The sequence below is a fragment of the Leptodactylus fuscus genome, chromosome 7 (assembly GCF_031893055.1).
Source record: "Leptodactylus fuscus isolate aLepFus1 chromosome 7, aLepFus1.hap2, whole genome shotgun sequence".
Lineage (NCBI taxonomy): Eukaryota > Metazoa > Chordata > Amphibia > Anura > Leptodactylidae > Leptodactylus > Leptodactylus fuscus.
In genome coordinates, this window is record NC_134271.1 from 50,213,037 (window position 1) to 50,230,280 (window position 17,244).

At 41.2% G+C, this 17,244-nt stretch overlaps 2 protein-coding genes across 2 annotated transcripts; one reads left to right on the forward strand and one right to left on the reverse strand.

Annotated features, from left to right (window-relative positions):
- Positions 1–85: 85 nt before the first annotated feature.
- Positions 86–8,407, forward strand: PSME3IP1 (proteasome activator subunit 3 interacting protein 1). The gene is made up of 7 exons (XM_075280583.1): positions 86–177; positions 1,408–1,540; positions 2,590–2,688; positions 4,799–4,920; positions 7,123–7,259; positions 7,777–7,838; positions 8,008–8,407. Exons 2-7 carry the CDS (start codon positions 1,417–1,419, stop codon positions 8,220–8,222), a joined length of 759 nt encoding a protein of 252 aa, XP_075136684.1. The 5' UTR covers positions 86–177; positions 1,408–1,416; the 3' UTR covers positions 8,223–8,407.
- Positions 8,408–13,774: 5,367 nt separating this feature from the next.
- On the reverse strand, positions 13,775–14,920 carry LOC142213313 (carbohydrate sulfotransferase 5-like). The gene has a single exon (XM_075281630.1). The coding sequence runs from the start codon at positions 14,918–14,920 to the stop codon at positions 13,775–13,777; it is 1,146 nt and encodes a 381-aa protein (XP_075137731.1).
- Positions 14,921–17,244: the final 2,324 nt, after the last annotated feature.

Consider the following 17,244-nt stretch of genomic DNA (forward strand, 5'->3'; position numbering starts at 1 on the left):
ACGTGCTGTGATTGGTTGGAGTCTATAGACAGGTGAGTTCTGGTTGGTTCTTGGGCAATGGAAGGAAGGTTTTCATTGGTTGGGGCAGTGCAGTAAGCCCTATGATAATTGGCTAGAAGGATTGTCGGATATACTGTGGACTGTGTTGGAGAGTGAGCCGAGCAGAGAAAGGCATTGGTAAGGTAAGGGGTGTCTGTGGAGGGGAGCTCGTGAGGGGCTGCGGGGTACGGCACATTGACTTGGGGAGTTTTGGGGTAATAAGTGCCGTTGTACTTGCAGATCCTGTGTGTGTAGTCAGCCTGTGGCTGCCGATGTAGAACTACAAGTTCCAGTAGATCAAGATTGGAAAAGTTTGTTGAACACGAACTTTATCCTCTTTGTGTGTTTAGTGTGTGTGTACTCCTATGGAGAGCAGCTACCCCAGCTAGTTACACAGGGGAAAGGGGTTCCCACTTCCAGCCCCATCACCCATATATAGATGAGGGTCAGGATGAGAGGGCTCCCACCTAGAGATCGGATCACAATGGGGTCCATGTTTGTGAATGGAGTGGTAGGGCACATGCATGGTGACTACAATGTAACTGACTGAGCTATGTACATAGCTATAGGGGGCGCAGCAGTAGCACTTGCTACCAGGCTCTCAACTCTGAAGGGGACACATAAAATACACCATTATTCTAAATGGAACAAGATAGGAAGGAGCCCCGTTCTAGATTTTGTATGGAGTCCCACAAGCTTCAGTATACGCCTGTGACTTGACTCCAACAGTCCCATAGAGGTGAATGGAGTGTTGGCCATGCAAGCACCCTATTGCATGGCCACCAGGGGATTTCAGATATCTATTATCATGATCATTGATCATTTAGGATCCCCGTGATCGGACACTAAGCTCCAGTCCACGTGTTGTTAGTGGGAACATACCTTAAACACACATACAAAATTATCATTGATCAAAAAAAATAAGTGCCACACCAGTAACTAAAAGTCTTCAGATCCTTCATACAGCAAGACCGCAGTGAAGAGATATCTGGAAAAGTGCTTGAATATACAAACTACTTCTTCATTTAAAGACTACGGGACTGGCAGAAACAGTTGAGAGCAAAACTTGCACTGATCTTCATCTGTACTTCATGAACTATGCATGATTTGTGCAGAGACCATGCAGAAAACACACGGACCTGTTTATAGTCTTATTCCCCAAACAGAATACCCAACACAGATGTGAACCGAGCCTGAGGGAATTAATATTATCCCTTCCTGTTTTGCCCTTCTCCCTAAATGATACTTGTAAATATTCAGACACAGTGTAAATTTTTCCATGGATATGGCTCTTATTTTCATGGCAAATCATGACCGTTCCAGGGAAAAACCAAGCTTGTGTTTTGTTTTGGGTTTTTTTTCGTGCAGGTGTTCAAAATGGACAGACACGAAGGGGACCTTGTTATGAACAAAAGGTTTGTGACAGAATCAGAATTGGAGGAACGACGAAAGAAACGACAGGAAGAATGGGAAAAAGTTCGGAAGCCAGAAGATCCAGAAGGTACTTAAAAAGTGAAAAATAACTGATGCTTACATTAAAGGGGTACTCTGACTCTGAGTAAAAACAAAACTGGACTTCTCATTTTGATTTTAAAGGAATGACCCCTTTTGTTTAGTTTGCTTTCTCATGCAATCCTGCCATAAAGAAGCTCTCACTGTGAAGTTTTTTCATCACTTGTATAATTCTGTGAAATGTCTCATGCAGAACTAATTAAATCAATAGGCGACCGTGTTTTACCCAGCTGTGAGGAAGAGTTATTCTTAGCTCTTACAGCACTTCTTTGCTCATTTAGGAGATCCTAAATTAGAACTCTCTCCATTACATACATAAGTTATAGGGGTTGTCCGGGATAAACAAAAAAATTCACACCCGGGACACCAGCGGTTTGCTTTAAAATCCATTCAAATGAATAGGTTTTAAAACTGACCACCGGTAAGCTGTCCTCTTATCCAAGCTGTCCCTATCTAACACGGCAGATGGATAAGGGGCGCAAGTATTGTGAACGCCCTCTAAGCTAAACCTCCTCCCACTGCTTAACTTCTAATGTACTCCTTTTTAAAGAAAATGTATAATTTCCCATATACCTAGGGTGGTCATTTGACTGCCCCAAGCACATTTTCTGATTTCCCAATGATATTCCGTTTCTGGAAACGGAACGTCATCAATACTCCTCCTTGCCCGCACAGAAACACGTCGGCCAAGCAGTAGCTGAGTAGTGATGCTCTGTTCATAGTAGTAATGATTTGTTTCTGGAAATGGGGAAACGGATCGTCACCGAATAATCAGAAAATATGGGTAACTATCCATTTTTGATAAATTATGTTATTTAGAAAGTAGGAGGAAGGGGGGTGTTTAGATTATTGTAGGAGTTTCTAGTTATCCTGGGCCAGCCCCTTTAAGTCTCCTGGGATAAAAGGGAAAAAAAGTGTAACACTCCTCAAATATGAAAACAAAATGACAATGTTGATGTTAAATAACATTTATTGTGATATTTCTCCTTGTATTTGATCTTGCACTATTTGTATTTCTGTTTTCAATATTTTTGCCAGAGTGCCCAGAGGAAGTACATGACACACGGTCTTTATATGAGAAGCTTCAGGAACAGAAAGAGACAAAACAACAGGAATATGAAGAGCAGTTTAAATTCAGTAAGAACCGTCTTGCTGGTATTCCCTTGAAAGAAATTTGTTCCCTATCCATAGGATAGGAGAAAACTTGCAGATGAGTGGGAGCCTAGCCACTCAGACCTACACACACACTAAGGAACAGGGAACTTTTGACCTGCGTTTTGAATGGAGCAGTTGTCAGGCAGCGCTTGCACTACTCCATTCATTTCATTGGGAATGCCAGAGATGGCTAACTGCTGTACTTCAGCCATCTTCAGCTAAGACGCCCCCTGTTCTTCTGATCAGTGAGGTCTGGAAAACTTTGGGCATACCCTGACAGCCTGCAGATGAGAAGCCATTCCACAATCCACAATGATTAACATGACAAATTACCGTATATACTCGAGTATGAGCTGACTTTTTCAGCACAGTTTTTATGCTGAAAAAGCCCCCCTCGGCTTATACTCGAGTCAGGCAGCACAGGACTGCAAGGACCTGCATAAATTAAGTGAAGGGGGACATAGGACACTCCCCCCTCACTTAATTTATGCAGGTCCTTGCAGTGCTGTGCCCGGGAGGTGGCATACTGGGGTTACAATTCCTAGTAATGTCAGGCATTTGGGGTTCTTAATTTAGTTTCAGTACCTCCTTGTGCCTCACATTAATAGCAGTTAACTCCGTCATGTCCCTCACATTAATCCCTGTGTGCCCCATATTAGGGTTACTGATATGTCAGACATATGGAGGTAATGATAAAGTGCCTTAATAAGGTTTAATGTAATAATTACTACCTCCATGTCTCTCACATGTCAGTAACTAGAGATGAGCAAGTAGTATTCAATTGAATACCTCGCCGCCATAGGAATATGTGTAAGCGGCCAAACACCAAGAGGTTAAGCGGCCAAACACCAAGAGGTTAAGCGCATCGAATATTCGATGCGCTTAACCCCTTGCTGTCCGCATACCTTACACGCATTCCTATGGCGGCGAGGTATTCAATTGAATACTACTTGCTCATCTCTATCAGTAAGGGTGCATTCACACTGAGTAAACGCTAGCTTATTTTGTAGAGTAAAATTACACTTGTAAATTTTGCTATCCCATTGACTTCAATGATATTTTTTTACAAGTGTAAAAATACGCCTGTAAAAAATACGCCTGTAAAAAATACGCCTGTAAAAATACGCCTGTAAAATGTCATTGAAGTCAATGGAATAGCAAAATTTACAAGTGTAATTTTACTCTACAAAATAAGCTAGCGTTTACTCAGTGTGAATGCACCCTAAGGGTGCATTCACACTGAGTCTACGCTCAGCTGATTCTGAACGTAAAACACGTTCAGAATGAGTGCGTACAAAGCAGATCCCATTCATTTCTATGGAAGCCGGTATACGTGCGCTCCCCGTAGAAATGAATGGGCTGCTTTTTTCCCTATTGCTTTCAATGTGATACGCGCGTATCACATTGAAAGCAATAGGGGAAAAAAGCAGCCCATTCATTTCTATGGGGAGTGCACGTATGCCGGCTCCCATACAAAATGAATGGGATCTGCTTTGTACACGCTCATTCTGAACATGTTTTACGTTCAGAATCAGCTGAGCGTAGACTCCGTGTGAATGCACCCTAACTCTTATGTGAGGCACATAGGGGGGTAATGTGAGGGACATGATGGGGTTAACTGCGATTAACCTGAGGTACATGGAGTTACTAAACTGTAATACACATGACCAGACTTTTTATCTGCAATGGTGGATAAAATTCTGTACTATTATATTTCAATGGGCCCGTACACATAGATGTCGTCGCTTTTGCAGCTGTGTGTCCGGGCCAAATTGAAGAGCTGGAACTTATGGAGCAGGTCCTATACCTGTCCTATATGTATCTGCATTTGCAGCCCTATCAAGTCATTTTTAATGTAAAGATCAGTGATCAGTTAATGTAATATTATTGCTATCTATTTTAATTTTTGAAATTTTCCAGTAGCTGCTGCATTTTTTCCCCTAGGCTTATACTCGATTTAATAAGTTTTCCCAGTTTTTTTTGTGGTAAAATTAGGGGCCTTGGCTTATACTCGAGTATATAGGATATGAAAAGTTAATAAGTCACAATGATGTACATAATAAATCTCTCATACTTTTGTATTGTTCTAAAGAAAATATGGTCCGAGGCTTGGACGTGGCTGAAACAGACTTTCTTAATGAAGTTTCAAGGAAACAGGAGTTGCTGGAAAAGCAAAGGAGAGATGAAGAAAATAAGGAGTTAAATGAATTTAGAATATCCTTTCATAAGCTGTATGGTTGACAGGCTCAATTTGCAATATAGTGAGAATAAGGCATTTGCAGAGCAATTTTTAGATATGCCTACTGACAGCGCTGAAGAAAACATCCTGAGGCTATAATCCTTATGTCGCAAAGATGCAGCGTTTTAGCCGCTGTGGAAACATCGCATCAAAAAACACTGCGTTTTACAGTACCTGCAAAGATTCTGGATAATTCCAACCACAAGTTGCAGAAGAAAATCTGCTGCGGAAAAGCTGCATTTTTAAAAACCACCATGTTTTTGAAAATCGCAGCATGCCAATTATACAGGTGGAAAAGCTGGTGTTTTACCTATAGGTATAAAAGGGGAAGAAAAAGAGAAAAACCTGAGCAAAAGTGCAATGGAAAATACTGTGGAAAAAATGTCTCCCCTTTTTTTTTTTTTTTCTTTCTTCAGTGGTGTGTTATGGGTTTTTTATAAGGTCGTTTCACTATGCGAGGCCTTAGCCTCAAAGTAGAACTAAGGAGAAGTCTTGGAGACATTTGTATGCAGAGCGGATAAGAGCAGAACATAGTAGGAGGCCTTGATAGGATCGGAGTTTACGCGTGGGCAGGTAGTGGGAGATTAGGTCAGAGATGTATAGAGGGGACAGGTTGTGGATGGCTTTGTATGTCGGTGTGAACATTTTGAACTCTATTCGCTGGGTGATGGGTAGTCAGTGAAGGGATTAGCAGAGGGGAGCAGGCGATGAAGAACGGGGGGAGAGGTAGATTAAGTGAGCTGCACAATTTAAGGTGGACTGGAGGGTGGCAAGAACATCTGCTGGGAGGCCATGGAGTAAGGTGTTGAAGTAGTCTAAGCGGGAGATTATGAGGGCGTGGACTAGCATTTTTGTAGTCTTGGGTGAGGAAGGAGTGGCGGGAGATGTTGAAAGTTTGCATGTGTGGCTTGAAGGATAGGTCAGAGTCAAAGGTTATCCCAAGGTAGAGGGGCCTGTGGGACTAGGGTAAATGTGGTCCCGCTAACTTTGATAGATGGGTCTGGTAGAGGGGGCTGTGTGGTGGGGAGCAAAAAATGATGAGCTATGGCTGCTAGATACTCTGGACAACAGAATGGAAACTAGAGATGAGCGAGTAGTATTCGATCGAATACTATGGTATTCGAAATACTCGTACTCAGTCGAATACCACGCGGTAAACACAGTAAAAATTCGATTCTCCTCCCATTTTCTCTGGTGCGCTTTTTTTTTTTTTTTTTTACACCAATAACTATGCAGGGGAGGTGGGACAGGACAAGGTAGGCATTGGGGGGAAAAAAAACCCGTATACAGTCATTGGCTGGTTAAATCAGCAGCAATAATAATAATACTGGGACTTGGGCATGTTAGATGCCCCCAGACATGCTTCCCCTGCTGTCCCAGTTGCATTCCAGAGGAGTTGGCATCATTTCCTGAGGTGTCATTGTGGACTTGGTGACTCCAATTAGTTGAATTTTAATTTCTCTGAAACGAGCATTTATTTTTTTTTCCAATAGACTATAATGGGATTCGATATTTGAATAAATAGTTGAGTATTGAGGACTACTCGAATTGAATATTTCACTACTCGCTCATCTCTAGTGGTAACATCTAGTCCAGAGAGCTATATTTCAGTGTTATTGGCGTAGCGAAGGAATTGAAAACCGTGAGATTGTATGAGTTGGCTAAGGCTGAGAGTGTAGATGAACAACAGGAGAGGCAGAGCTTTGGGGAACATCTACAGAAGGGGTTCAGGTATGTGAGCGCAATCCACTCTAAGTATCACTGTAATGAAGTTCAAATGAGTACAAATGGTATATGAGCCAGCTAAGAGAAACACACATAGCCACAAGGTACGATTATATGACCAATATGGATTCTGGTATTTAATGGCGGATGGTGAGTTTTTTTTGTTCATTGTAGTTTTGGTTATACATTGCATAGACAAAGCGTGCGATTGGTATAATTAACAAAACATAATTAGGTATAGAGTTGTTACATAATGTTTAGCATATAACTATTGGATAAGGCATGAACAAGAAGTTTCATCTCATTATAAATAAGTTTTCCGCAAGGAGGGGGATGAGCCCTGAGAAGCGCCCGAGAGAGGAATGTAAGATGAAGACAGGCACAAGCTGGCATCCTTCACAAGTATAAGTTCACTTATACAATCCGTTACATCCTTAATAATCTTGGCCTACAATGCACGGACAGTAGCTGCCACATCTACAGAGCATAAGAAGAGGGACGCTGAGAAGAAACCTCTGACCAAACCTTGCGACAACAAGAATAAATTTTCTCAGTCAAAGTTGCTGGCAGGAGCAGTTCGGCACAAGAGGTATTGCAGCACTTTAGGATATTTCCACATAGATAAAGGCACATGTTTGAGCTACTTTAAATTACACACTAATTTATGGCCAAAAAGAGCTCAGGTCTTGGTGATCTACATAGCCTGGTCCTGTCTGTCATACCAGACTGGGATTGGCTGCTGGAAGGCTTAAGGGGCCATTTACATGGAGGAAAATGGTGTGGAATTTCAGCGTGGAAAAAAAAAAAAAAGCTTTTTTCAGTGCTGAATGTGAGGCGGATTCCAGACCAAATTCCTTACCATTTTCCTCCGTGTGAATGGACCCTTACTCTTCCATGAGATGAGAGCAACAGTGACACCCTTGTTGCTCCAAAGTGCTCATATTTCTCTTTAAAGAGAGATTCCCATATGATATGCCATAAATACAGGTGAAGGTTCACTCTTGTGCCCTCACCCTCACTGCCCTATAAAATTGCTGAGTTTTGTTTGTTTGTTTGTTTTTTAAATATTTGTTTTTATATTCAAGTGTAAAATATTTTTTTTCCAGTAATTCTGAAAGTTCTGGGCCAAAGAAATTAAAGCTTGAACAGGATCATGATAAGTTAAAAGGTATGCATTATTAGTCTCATATCATAGATTGCTTCACCAATAAAAAGCAATGTCAGGTTTGCCATTAGGCACAATATTTTGTGTAGTCTCTATGTTTCTTTGTATGTTCATGTGATGTTGGCTGCATTGTCAGATGCTTCATACTTGCCATGGTGTTTTGTGTTTTTAGAGAGTCATTCTAGCACTGTCGGAAGCTCCTCTATCCCTGGTTCTCGAGTTCATTGCCCTCCAGCCTCCGTCTGTATTGGAATCTTACCGGGCCTAGGCGCCTATTCAGGAAGCAGTGACTCCGAATCCAGTTCGGACAGCGAAGCTACAATAAACAACATGGGAAAGATTGTATCCTCCGTATTCCGCTCAGGAACCTTCCTTGATGCACCTTAAAAATCGTCAGTAAACCAGGAAAAATTGATCTCCGTAATCCTAGCAGTGGTACCATCCACTCACCTGTAGTACATGGACTCCTATCCAGCACATAAATCCTTACTACCCATAATCAGACCTTTTCTTTTGTGCAGTGCGTTTTTAAGCCTAAAAGCTTAGTAAAGCCATTAAACGTGGTAAACCAAGGTGTAGCTGCTTATCTTAACAGATTCTACAGTCATACACATCTGATACTGTTATAATTCTTCTCCATGCTATTTCTCATTGTACATAAAGTTTTGTACAGGATATGTGGCACAAATATCTTAAAGAGGACCTTTCACCAATTTGGGCACAAGCAGTTCTATATACTGCTGGAAAGCTGACAGTGCACTGAATTCAGCGCACTGTCTGCTTTCCCGATCTGTGCCCCGGGTAAAGCGCTATCGGTCCTGGTACTGTAGTTCTTTACAGTCAGAAGGGCGTTCCTGACAGTCAGTCAGGTACATCCTTCTTCAAAGCAGTGCCTATCGCGCTGTACAGTGTGAGCGGGGAGGAACGCCCCCTACCTCTGCTCACAGTGCTCGTCCATAAACGAGTATTATCAGGAGGAGAGGGGACGTTCCTCCCCGCTCACGCTGTACAGCGCGATAGGCGCTGCTACGGAGAAGGACGTACCTGACTGACTGTCAGAAACGCCCTTCTGACTGTAAAGAACTACAATACCGGGACCGATAGCTCTTTACCCAGGGCACAGATTGGGAAAGCCGACAGTACGCTGAATTCAGCGCACTGTCGGCTTTCCAACAGTATATAGAACTGCCTGTGCCCAAATTGGTGAAAGGTCCTGTGTATTGTATACCATTCAAAAAACTTGTATACTCCTCCAGTAATGGTACAAAGGAGCTTGCTGATACATCTCACCCTGTTATCACAATGATCCTGACCATAGGCAAAAATAAACTGAAAATATGACAGGAAACCCTTTGGCACCTCTGAGTCTTAGTTCTCGTAGATATGAGTGGATTGCAGGCCCATCCAATATTTCTGCTGTATAGAGCTTTAATATGTAACCCAAAGACTTCTGATATCCATTTGTTCATCAATGTTTTTTCAGTTTAATATAGAGGCGAAGGAAATGTCTGTTGGATTCTGTATAATTCTGTCAGAAAATTATTGTGGCAAGTTCCATTGGACGTTGTATTACCGAATTGTTCTCCCCTTGGACAATAACCCCAAAATGCTGCAACACACAGAGTGCCTATGCCAGAATACAAAGAGCCCAGACATTAGCTGCCTATACTTAATAGTATAAAGAATGACACTAAATGATATGGAGTTATTACATTAACATATCACATCCATATTTCAAAAGTCATTCCTTTTGAAAACTATTCCTATAATAATATCTCCAAACAACCTAGGTTAAAATGGACATATATTTCAGCCAGACATGGTTTTTATCCCAACCACAAGGTTGGAACTACAGGGACAACTGAAGGCTGGAACGGCACAGCACACTGTGCAATGAAAGACTGAGCTGTGAATAACCTTTTGAGGCCGGGGTCCCACCGGACGGAAACTTTCTGTTTAAAGTGCCATTGGAAGAACCACAATGCGTTCCCGCTGCGTTTTTTTTCGGCAGCTGTGGATTGTCCCGTGGGGCCTTAGCCTAATCCTGGCTAATCCCAGCCACACATTTCAGTAATATATCCACAGTGGACATACTGCCTTTTCTGTATGGCTATGATTGAAGTAGAAAATCTGCAGAGGAGAACTCTGTGGATTTTGTGAAAAATGTTGCGGTAAACAAGCAATAAACAAAACAAATGTATAACAGGGCCGAGATATACCGGCCCGTAACAGCAGAGTATATGTTATCTTGTCCAGATGGACGGAACATGCACCTAGCACAAGAGCAAAAGCACATAGGTACAAACCTTATGATAAGACAAACATAGGATGAACAGGGAAGAAAGAAGAAGAAAAAATGGGGGGATTGGGGAGCAGCTCTGGCCAGGAAACCAACAGTCACAAAAGCACATCAACCAACCAAGTCTTTATACATGCGGGTACCTTGAAAGAGAATCCACGGGGTCGAAGCCTCCAAGTAGGCCTCTCGGGCATCTCGCAATGACGCAGTGAGGTCTTCCATCACCCTAATGTCTTCCACTTTGCAAAGTCAGTTGCGGAGGTAGGGGGGGATTGGAGGACTTCCAAAGGGCCGGGACACATGCCCGAGCAACATTGATAAATATTGCAGTTTTTCCTGCGGTGCTTTTTGGCAGTAGCTCGCAACATGGGGCCTTCGTGTCAAGAGGTTATACACTTTCTAATATTGATGGCCTTTCCCTAGGATAGGCCATCAGTATTAAATCTTCAGAGGTGCAATACTTGGGACCCCTGCAGATCATCTGGTCTACAACAGTGCAGCTCCCAGTAATTTTTACATGCCAGGAGCCATGCTGCTCATTTGTCATACGATATGCAGCAGCTTTAGGTACTGCACTGCTGTCCAATACACTTCAGTGAGGCATCACGGCAGAACCTAAAGTCGCCCCTACCCTTTGTACAGCAAGTGAGTGTCAGTATGTGAAAATGAAGCGTTATTTGTGGCACAGCTGAGAACCACTTGCAGTTTTACCATTGACACGGTTCTTTAGCTATTTCCTCTTCAGCAACAAGTTTCATATTTGTTAAAATCTATCAGAGTGAAAAACAATAAACTGCAGCAGATTTTGATATCCATAGCACAAACTACCTATTGTAAAAACGTCACAGATTTTCACCATGGAATGGAGTAACATCCACAGCTCAATTTAAATCAAACATGGTAGGCTTGACTAGTCCGTCTAAGTAGATCTGTAGACAGAGACAGACTTCAGGGAACGTTTTATACCGTGCAGGGCTCTCAGCCAACACAAAAATTCCTTATTCTGTTGGGTTTTTTATTTTAACCCCTTAAGGACCAGGCTTCATTCTTCAAAACCGTCGTTTCACTTTATATGGCAATAACTTTGAGATGCTTTAACTTACACAAGTGATTTTGAGAGTTTTTTTCATGACACATTTAACTTAATGTTAGTGTTAAACATTGATCAATATGTTTGTATTTATTTATAAAAAAGGGAAATGGGATTTTTTTTTCCAAATTTCTTAATTTTCGAAATGTGAAATGCTCTGCTTTTCAGACATAGTCTCACCACCCAAATACATGAATAAATATTATATCTACCTTATCTCTGCTTTATATTGGCATCATCTTTTCATCATCCATCTTCAAAACTGCACCCCTCAAATAATTCAAAACTGCATTTGGAAAGTTGATTAATCCTTTAAGCATTTCACGGAAATGAAAACAATATTTTTAAATTTATTATTATTTAAAATTTTTATTCAGTACTACATTTATTTAGCCTTAAAATTAACATATTCTCAAGGTGTTAACGGGAAAAAATGCATCTCACAGTTTGTTATGCCATTTCTCCCGAGTGCAAAAACTGGGTGTAAACTGATGATTGGGCGCATGGAAGGGAAGGGGCCACACTGGATGTTTGAAAAGCAGAGTTTGCTGGAATAGTATTCCGAATAAACAAATCTCCGTAAAGAGGGGGACCAGTGCTCCAGAACCTCAGATAGGAGATCTACAACCTTTTACAAAAATTTTGTGTAACTGCACAGTTCCATAGCATATGCCAAAGTGTGAATTAGTTCATGAGCATCAAAGACACCCTGGGTTAAATACCCCACCTTACGTAAGGGGGCGTTCACACTACCGTCGGTGTCCGACAGGTAGTGTCCGCTCCTAGTGTCCGCTCAAAATCTGGCATGGACATTAGGAGCGGACACTAGCTGTGTCCGTGACACCTGTCATTTATTTAAATGGGCATCGGGTGCGTTCTTTTGCACTCCGTGCCCTTCCTTCCCTGTCCGCAAGTGAAGATGTCCGACTTCTCAAGCGGACAGAAAAACCCGACATGTAGGGTTTTTCTGTGCGCTTGAGAAGTCGGACATTTTTACATGCGGACAGGGAAGGAAGGGCACGGAGTGCAAAAGAACGCACCCGATGCCCATTTAAATAAATGACAGGTGTCACGGACACAGCTAGTGTCCGCTCCTAATGTCCGTGCCAGATTTTGAGCGGACACTAGGAGCGGACACTACCTGTCGGACACCGACGGTAGTGTGAACGCCCCCTAAGTGGGAGGGTGTCAGAAAATTTTGGGATGCCTCATCTGTTAAACATGAGATAAAGGTGTACCATCTCACCAGGGCTGGAGGATCTGACTTGAATCAAGTGATGGGAGATACCTGAAATCAGACCTTGGGGTTTCTGGTACCCCAGCAAGAGGTTAGAGATCCGGGAGAAACTGTCAAGAGAGGACTAATCTGAAAAAAACCTAAAAAATTGAGTTTGTGGGATATTGTGGGAGGAGCTCCGATTTTCAAAGGACACAAAGTTCCCTGATCATGCCCATCACCCGAACAAGGAATCTCATACTGCGACCAGGACTGGGCACCTGGTGAATCAAGTAACTCCAACAGGCCCAGATTGTTCCATAATGGGGTCTTGGCAGGAATGTTAGTATACTCTGATACCGATTGAGCTGCACTATTTTTTTAGTAGGTCAGCTCCTAGTGACAGGCTTGTTTAACTTGCATTGGGACTGGGCAAAAGGAGGAATGGGGTTTGCGGTGTCCACGCTACCTTTTCATGGACCGTTGTGGTAAAAACTGATGACAACTTAAAGTTTTGGAGTAGAAATTAGTGAAAACTCCTCATGACAACTGGAATGTGAATGCACCCTAAGTTCACATCTGCTTTTAACCCCTGCTCGAGGGGAGGATACATTTGAATGATAGAAAACAACATTCTAAAGTATATCACAACAGATCAATTTAATGGGGCAGACAAAGTCCAACAGATTCCACTATAGATACTATTGATCTGCTTTACATTGTCATTTATGTATATTTATGTACTACCGAATTTATACCATTTTTGAACATTCGAACATACTGTATATTGCAAATGGAAAGCAGCGGAGGGCTATAGAGTTCTGAACACTGCTTCACTTTAGCTGTGTTGTGTACATATAGAAACTAGGCAAATGTTTAAAAATTAATATTAATATCTTTATGTATTTAGATCTATGTGTTTAGATCAAAATAGTAACTCACATGGCTCCATATTACAGAGGTTTTATCAAAGTCTCTGTACCTTCATAGAAAATCAGGGCATGTGAAGATACCAGGTAATTGTCTATGGGCGCTGTTATAGAACTTTTTCCATACAAATTTGTACTGCACCATAGTATGACCTTGAACATGAGACCTAAATATAAATGTATTTGTATAAAAGATATTTAAAAGGTGTACCGACAAAGTCACAAAATTCCCCCATGAACATGACTTACAGAAATAATCAAAAAATATCTGCTTCTAAATCCCATATAGGAAATGGCAAGCACAAGTTTTGTTTCGGAATAAATCATTTGTTTGATATGTTCTCGCTTCCAGGCACCATTTACACTCCTGTCATTTAAAGGCATATTGCCTGTTTTATTGATATGTTATTTACTCCCCATTGGCAGTAGAAAATCTCTTGACATATCCTTCTGCTCTGCCTCTGAATCCATAAACTGGTACTTAAAAGTAGCCAAAGCTTCCTTGCACACGTCTTGTATTTGTCTGACTTTCTGAAAGGGAAGGACATTTCTCCAAACTTCAGACACATTTAGTGCATCTCTTGAAGTAGTTTCAAAGGCTTTGGCTCTTATGCTTGATCCTTCGCCATGAGTTAAATTATGGATCCATTGAGCAAGCTCTTCAGTCATCTTTAAATCTGCAAATTTATACATCTCCTCCACTTTTTTTAATGGATTTCGCACCAAATCTTCGTATCTGACAAACATGTATTTTTCTTTCAGGAACGGAGGAGGATTGTAGATGGCTGTCTTATACATCTTAACATGACTCGAACAAATTTTACCTAATACCTCGTAGTTTGTGTCATTTATTTTTGTGCCGTTTGTATTTAGGACAATGCCATTATCCCCGGCTAGGGCTTTCAGAGTTTGTCCACGAGACTTCCCAACAGCTCGAGGGTCACGCACCAAATGCAGAATTTTCAGATTTAAGGAAGGATCTTTGAGAAGAGGATACAGTATTGTGATGTCAAAGAACCGAACCTCTTTGACAACAATATGGGTATACTTGACACATGTCTCTTCAACATTACTAAACGGATAATCTCCACAAAGTTTCTTACAAATAGTTTCATTAGTGATGTAATGAGAAAAGGAATTGCATGCAGGAGGTGAACAGAGAGCCTTACTGGAAAACCATTGGAACAGGTCTGAAACATTCTTCTTATCTTCTATGTATGTATCAAACACAGACATATCACATTTAAAGACAGATCGGACCATATCACTTACTGCCATATGAAGAACATAGGCGTTGTAATGTGAAAAAGATTTCCACACGTGCCAAGCTGGCTCCATCAAGTAGAAGACATCAGGGTGCTGGCTGAAGAATTGACCAACAAGAGATGATCCAGATCTCCAGGTGGAAAGAATGAGAAGATGAACCTTCTTTGACTGAACGTTTGTGGTTGGAAGATCAACATTTGGTTTCTGATGTAAATGAATCAAGACAATGATTTGAAGGAGTATCACTACTGCAAAGGCGGAGCCCATGACCCTTATCCTGGCCATGGTCTCCGAATTACCTCTTACTGTAAAAATAAAAAATAAAAACACGTAGAAAGTAAATCCATCAACCAATAATATCTCACAGACTATAAATATAGGTTATGAACTGTATTACTCTAGAGAATCACTATTGTAATATGCTCTACAACTGTTTTTTTAGATACATCTGCCATTGAGATGGCTATAGACTTCAGCAGAAGACATCGTGGCCAAATACTATTTCTATGGTCAACAGTGATCTAATAATAATGGAAAAAATTAATTAGTTCTGTCTGTGTTTACCTGCAACTTTATTCGTTCCTTTATATAGTCTTCTCTGGAGACTGTCCCTTACTGAATGATGAAATGAAAGCTTCCGTCTTATGGGCAGGTGGGATCTACTGATAAACCTGAAGCAGTGAACTTCCTGTAAGACCTTCAAGTGGTGTTGAAATAAATATGAAGTGTAAACTAAAGCTACAATGCTAGTAGTGTGAAATGTGAGCTGGTAGATTCATCTGCATTGGCTGTGAACCATGTAGAATCCTGACTGTACTCAATAGCCATCATCTACAACTGTCAACCAGGTCACCATGACATCAGATAGACAATATGTTCATGGTCTATTTCAACAACAAAACCTGCTTCAATAAACTCTGCACAACAAGCCTAACAATACATGATTAATATTACTTTACCTTACAGAACATTGAATTTTTACTGGTATGTAGAGTATAGTCATGGCTGAACTCCACCTGGCGGTTTTCATCATCTATCTATACATTGAATCCAAGTTGTAAGCGTAATGTTGGCTTGGCATGATGTCCATCGTCTCGGTGCATTTTGGTATATATAAGTTTGAGACCATAGGCATATAGTCACTCAAAGAGGGGGTTGGCTTAGATGTGACAATATGCACCAACTTTATTGTAAAATTCTGGACCAAAATGTTAAGGATGCTGCCCTCTAGAGGGCGGCGTACAGAGTGCACTATTCTCCTAATTACATCCTGGAGAATAGATTTGCATATTTTTTTTACCCAGAATCCCTAGAGGAGCAGGAATGACTTATAAGTCTCCGTACTGCCTTTGTAGGCACACACTCTCCCTGATGTGTACGATTATCCCCTGACCCTGGTCTATAGTCTCTCACTCTGCCAAATCAATATCCCTACGCTATGCTGAGGAGGCCCAATAAGCAGAAACAGCGCTGTCCATAGCTGGGAATCTGTTCCTTTTGGAATAGAAATACTAATTTGGCAATTAAATCCGCATCATGATTAATTAGACTTTTTAACTGAGTCATGCATGATGTTAAGGATGCTGCCCTCTAGAGGGCGGCACACAGAGTGCACTGTTCTCCTAATTACATCCTGGAGAATAGATTTGCATATTTTTTTTACACAGGACCAAAATAAGGCAACTAATAGGTGGAACAAAAATACGCAACAGTATTCATCCAGTATAAACCACTTATAAATCTGACACATCAGACTCCCTGCCTAACTATACACTTTGGTCAATGACATTCATGGTCTACAAATGGGTCAAATTTTTTTGCCCAAACATAGCATTTAGTACAGCATAGGATATAAGTCATTGATCAAAGATATAAGATCTGATTTACCATAGATTGCCAGAAAACTGGCACACAAACCATTAAAAAAGTTACACTTTTTGTGCAAAGTTCTGCGGCACATACCACGTTCTTCAAAAAGGGCACGCAGACATGGGGCATGGTGGTAGTGGAGCTGCTGGCCCCTCAACTATATCATCATAGTTATCATTGATCCATGTCATAGATATATCTTTATATACACAGACCCTGGAGGATGCCCATAATTTATAACATGGCGTGTACCTAACCCATTAGCTGCTAACCCTGGTGAGGGAGGGATGATCAAGTCTTGTGTGGAAAGCACCGTCGTCATAAATAAACCCCATAGTTTTAAGTTTGGTTTCTCACACTGCATTTCTCTGAAAAACATTTTGTTTATCAAGATATTTTTTCAGTATTTTTAACAGAATTTTTTTAAAGTTTTCTCATACTGGGTCTATACTACACTATAAAAAACACTACATACAATGAGGCGACAACCGGTCACAACTCAGTTTTCACCTTTTTTTCAACAGCAGAATACAGAACACTATGGTGACAAAGACAGTTTTTCATGAAAGTCCCCAACTTTTTTTTTCAGAACGCACACTCTGAGTCTACCATGTTCCCTATAGACAAACGGCATTTACTAAATGAAATTGCATGTTACAACTGGCATGTTAGTGTATTTTTTCATACGTCATACAAAACATCAATGATACTTTGTAAACGATCCCCTATACTGGCCAATG

Coding starts and splice junctions, on each gene's coding strand:
- PSME3IP1 (XM_075280583.1), top strand. CDS start 1,417: ATGGACAGACACGAAGGGGACCTTGTTATGAACAAAAGGTTTGTGACA. Junction 4,921..7,122: donor AGGAGTTAAATGAATTTAGA/ATATCCTTTCAT, acceptor ATCTTGGCCTAC/AATGCACGGACAGTAGCTGC. Junction 7,260..7,776: donor GGAGCAGTTCGGCACAAGAG/GTATTGCAGCAC, acceptor TTTTTTTTCCAG/TAATTCTGAAAGTTCTGGGC.
- LOC142213313 (XM_075281630.1), bottom strand. CDS start 14,920: ATGGCCAGGATAAGGGTCATGGGCTCCGCCTTTGCAGTAGTGATACTC.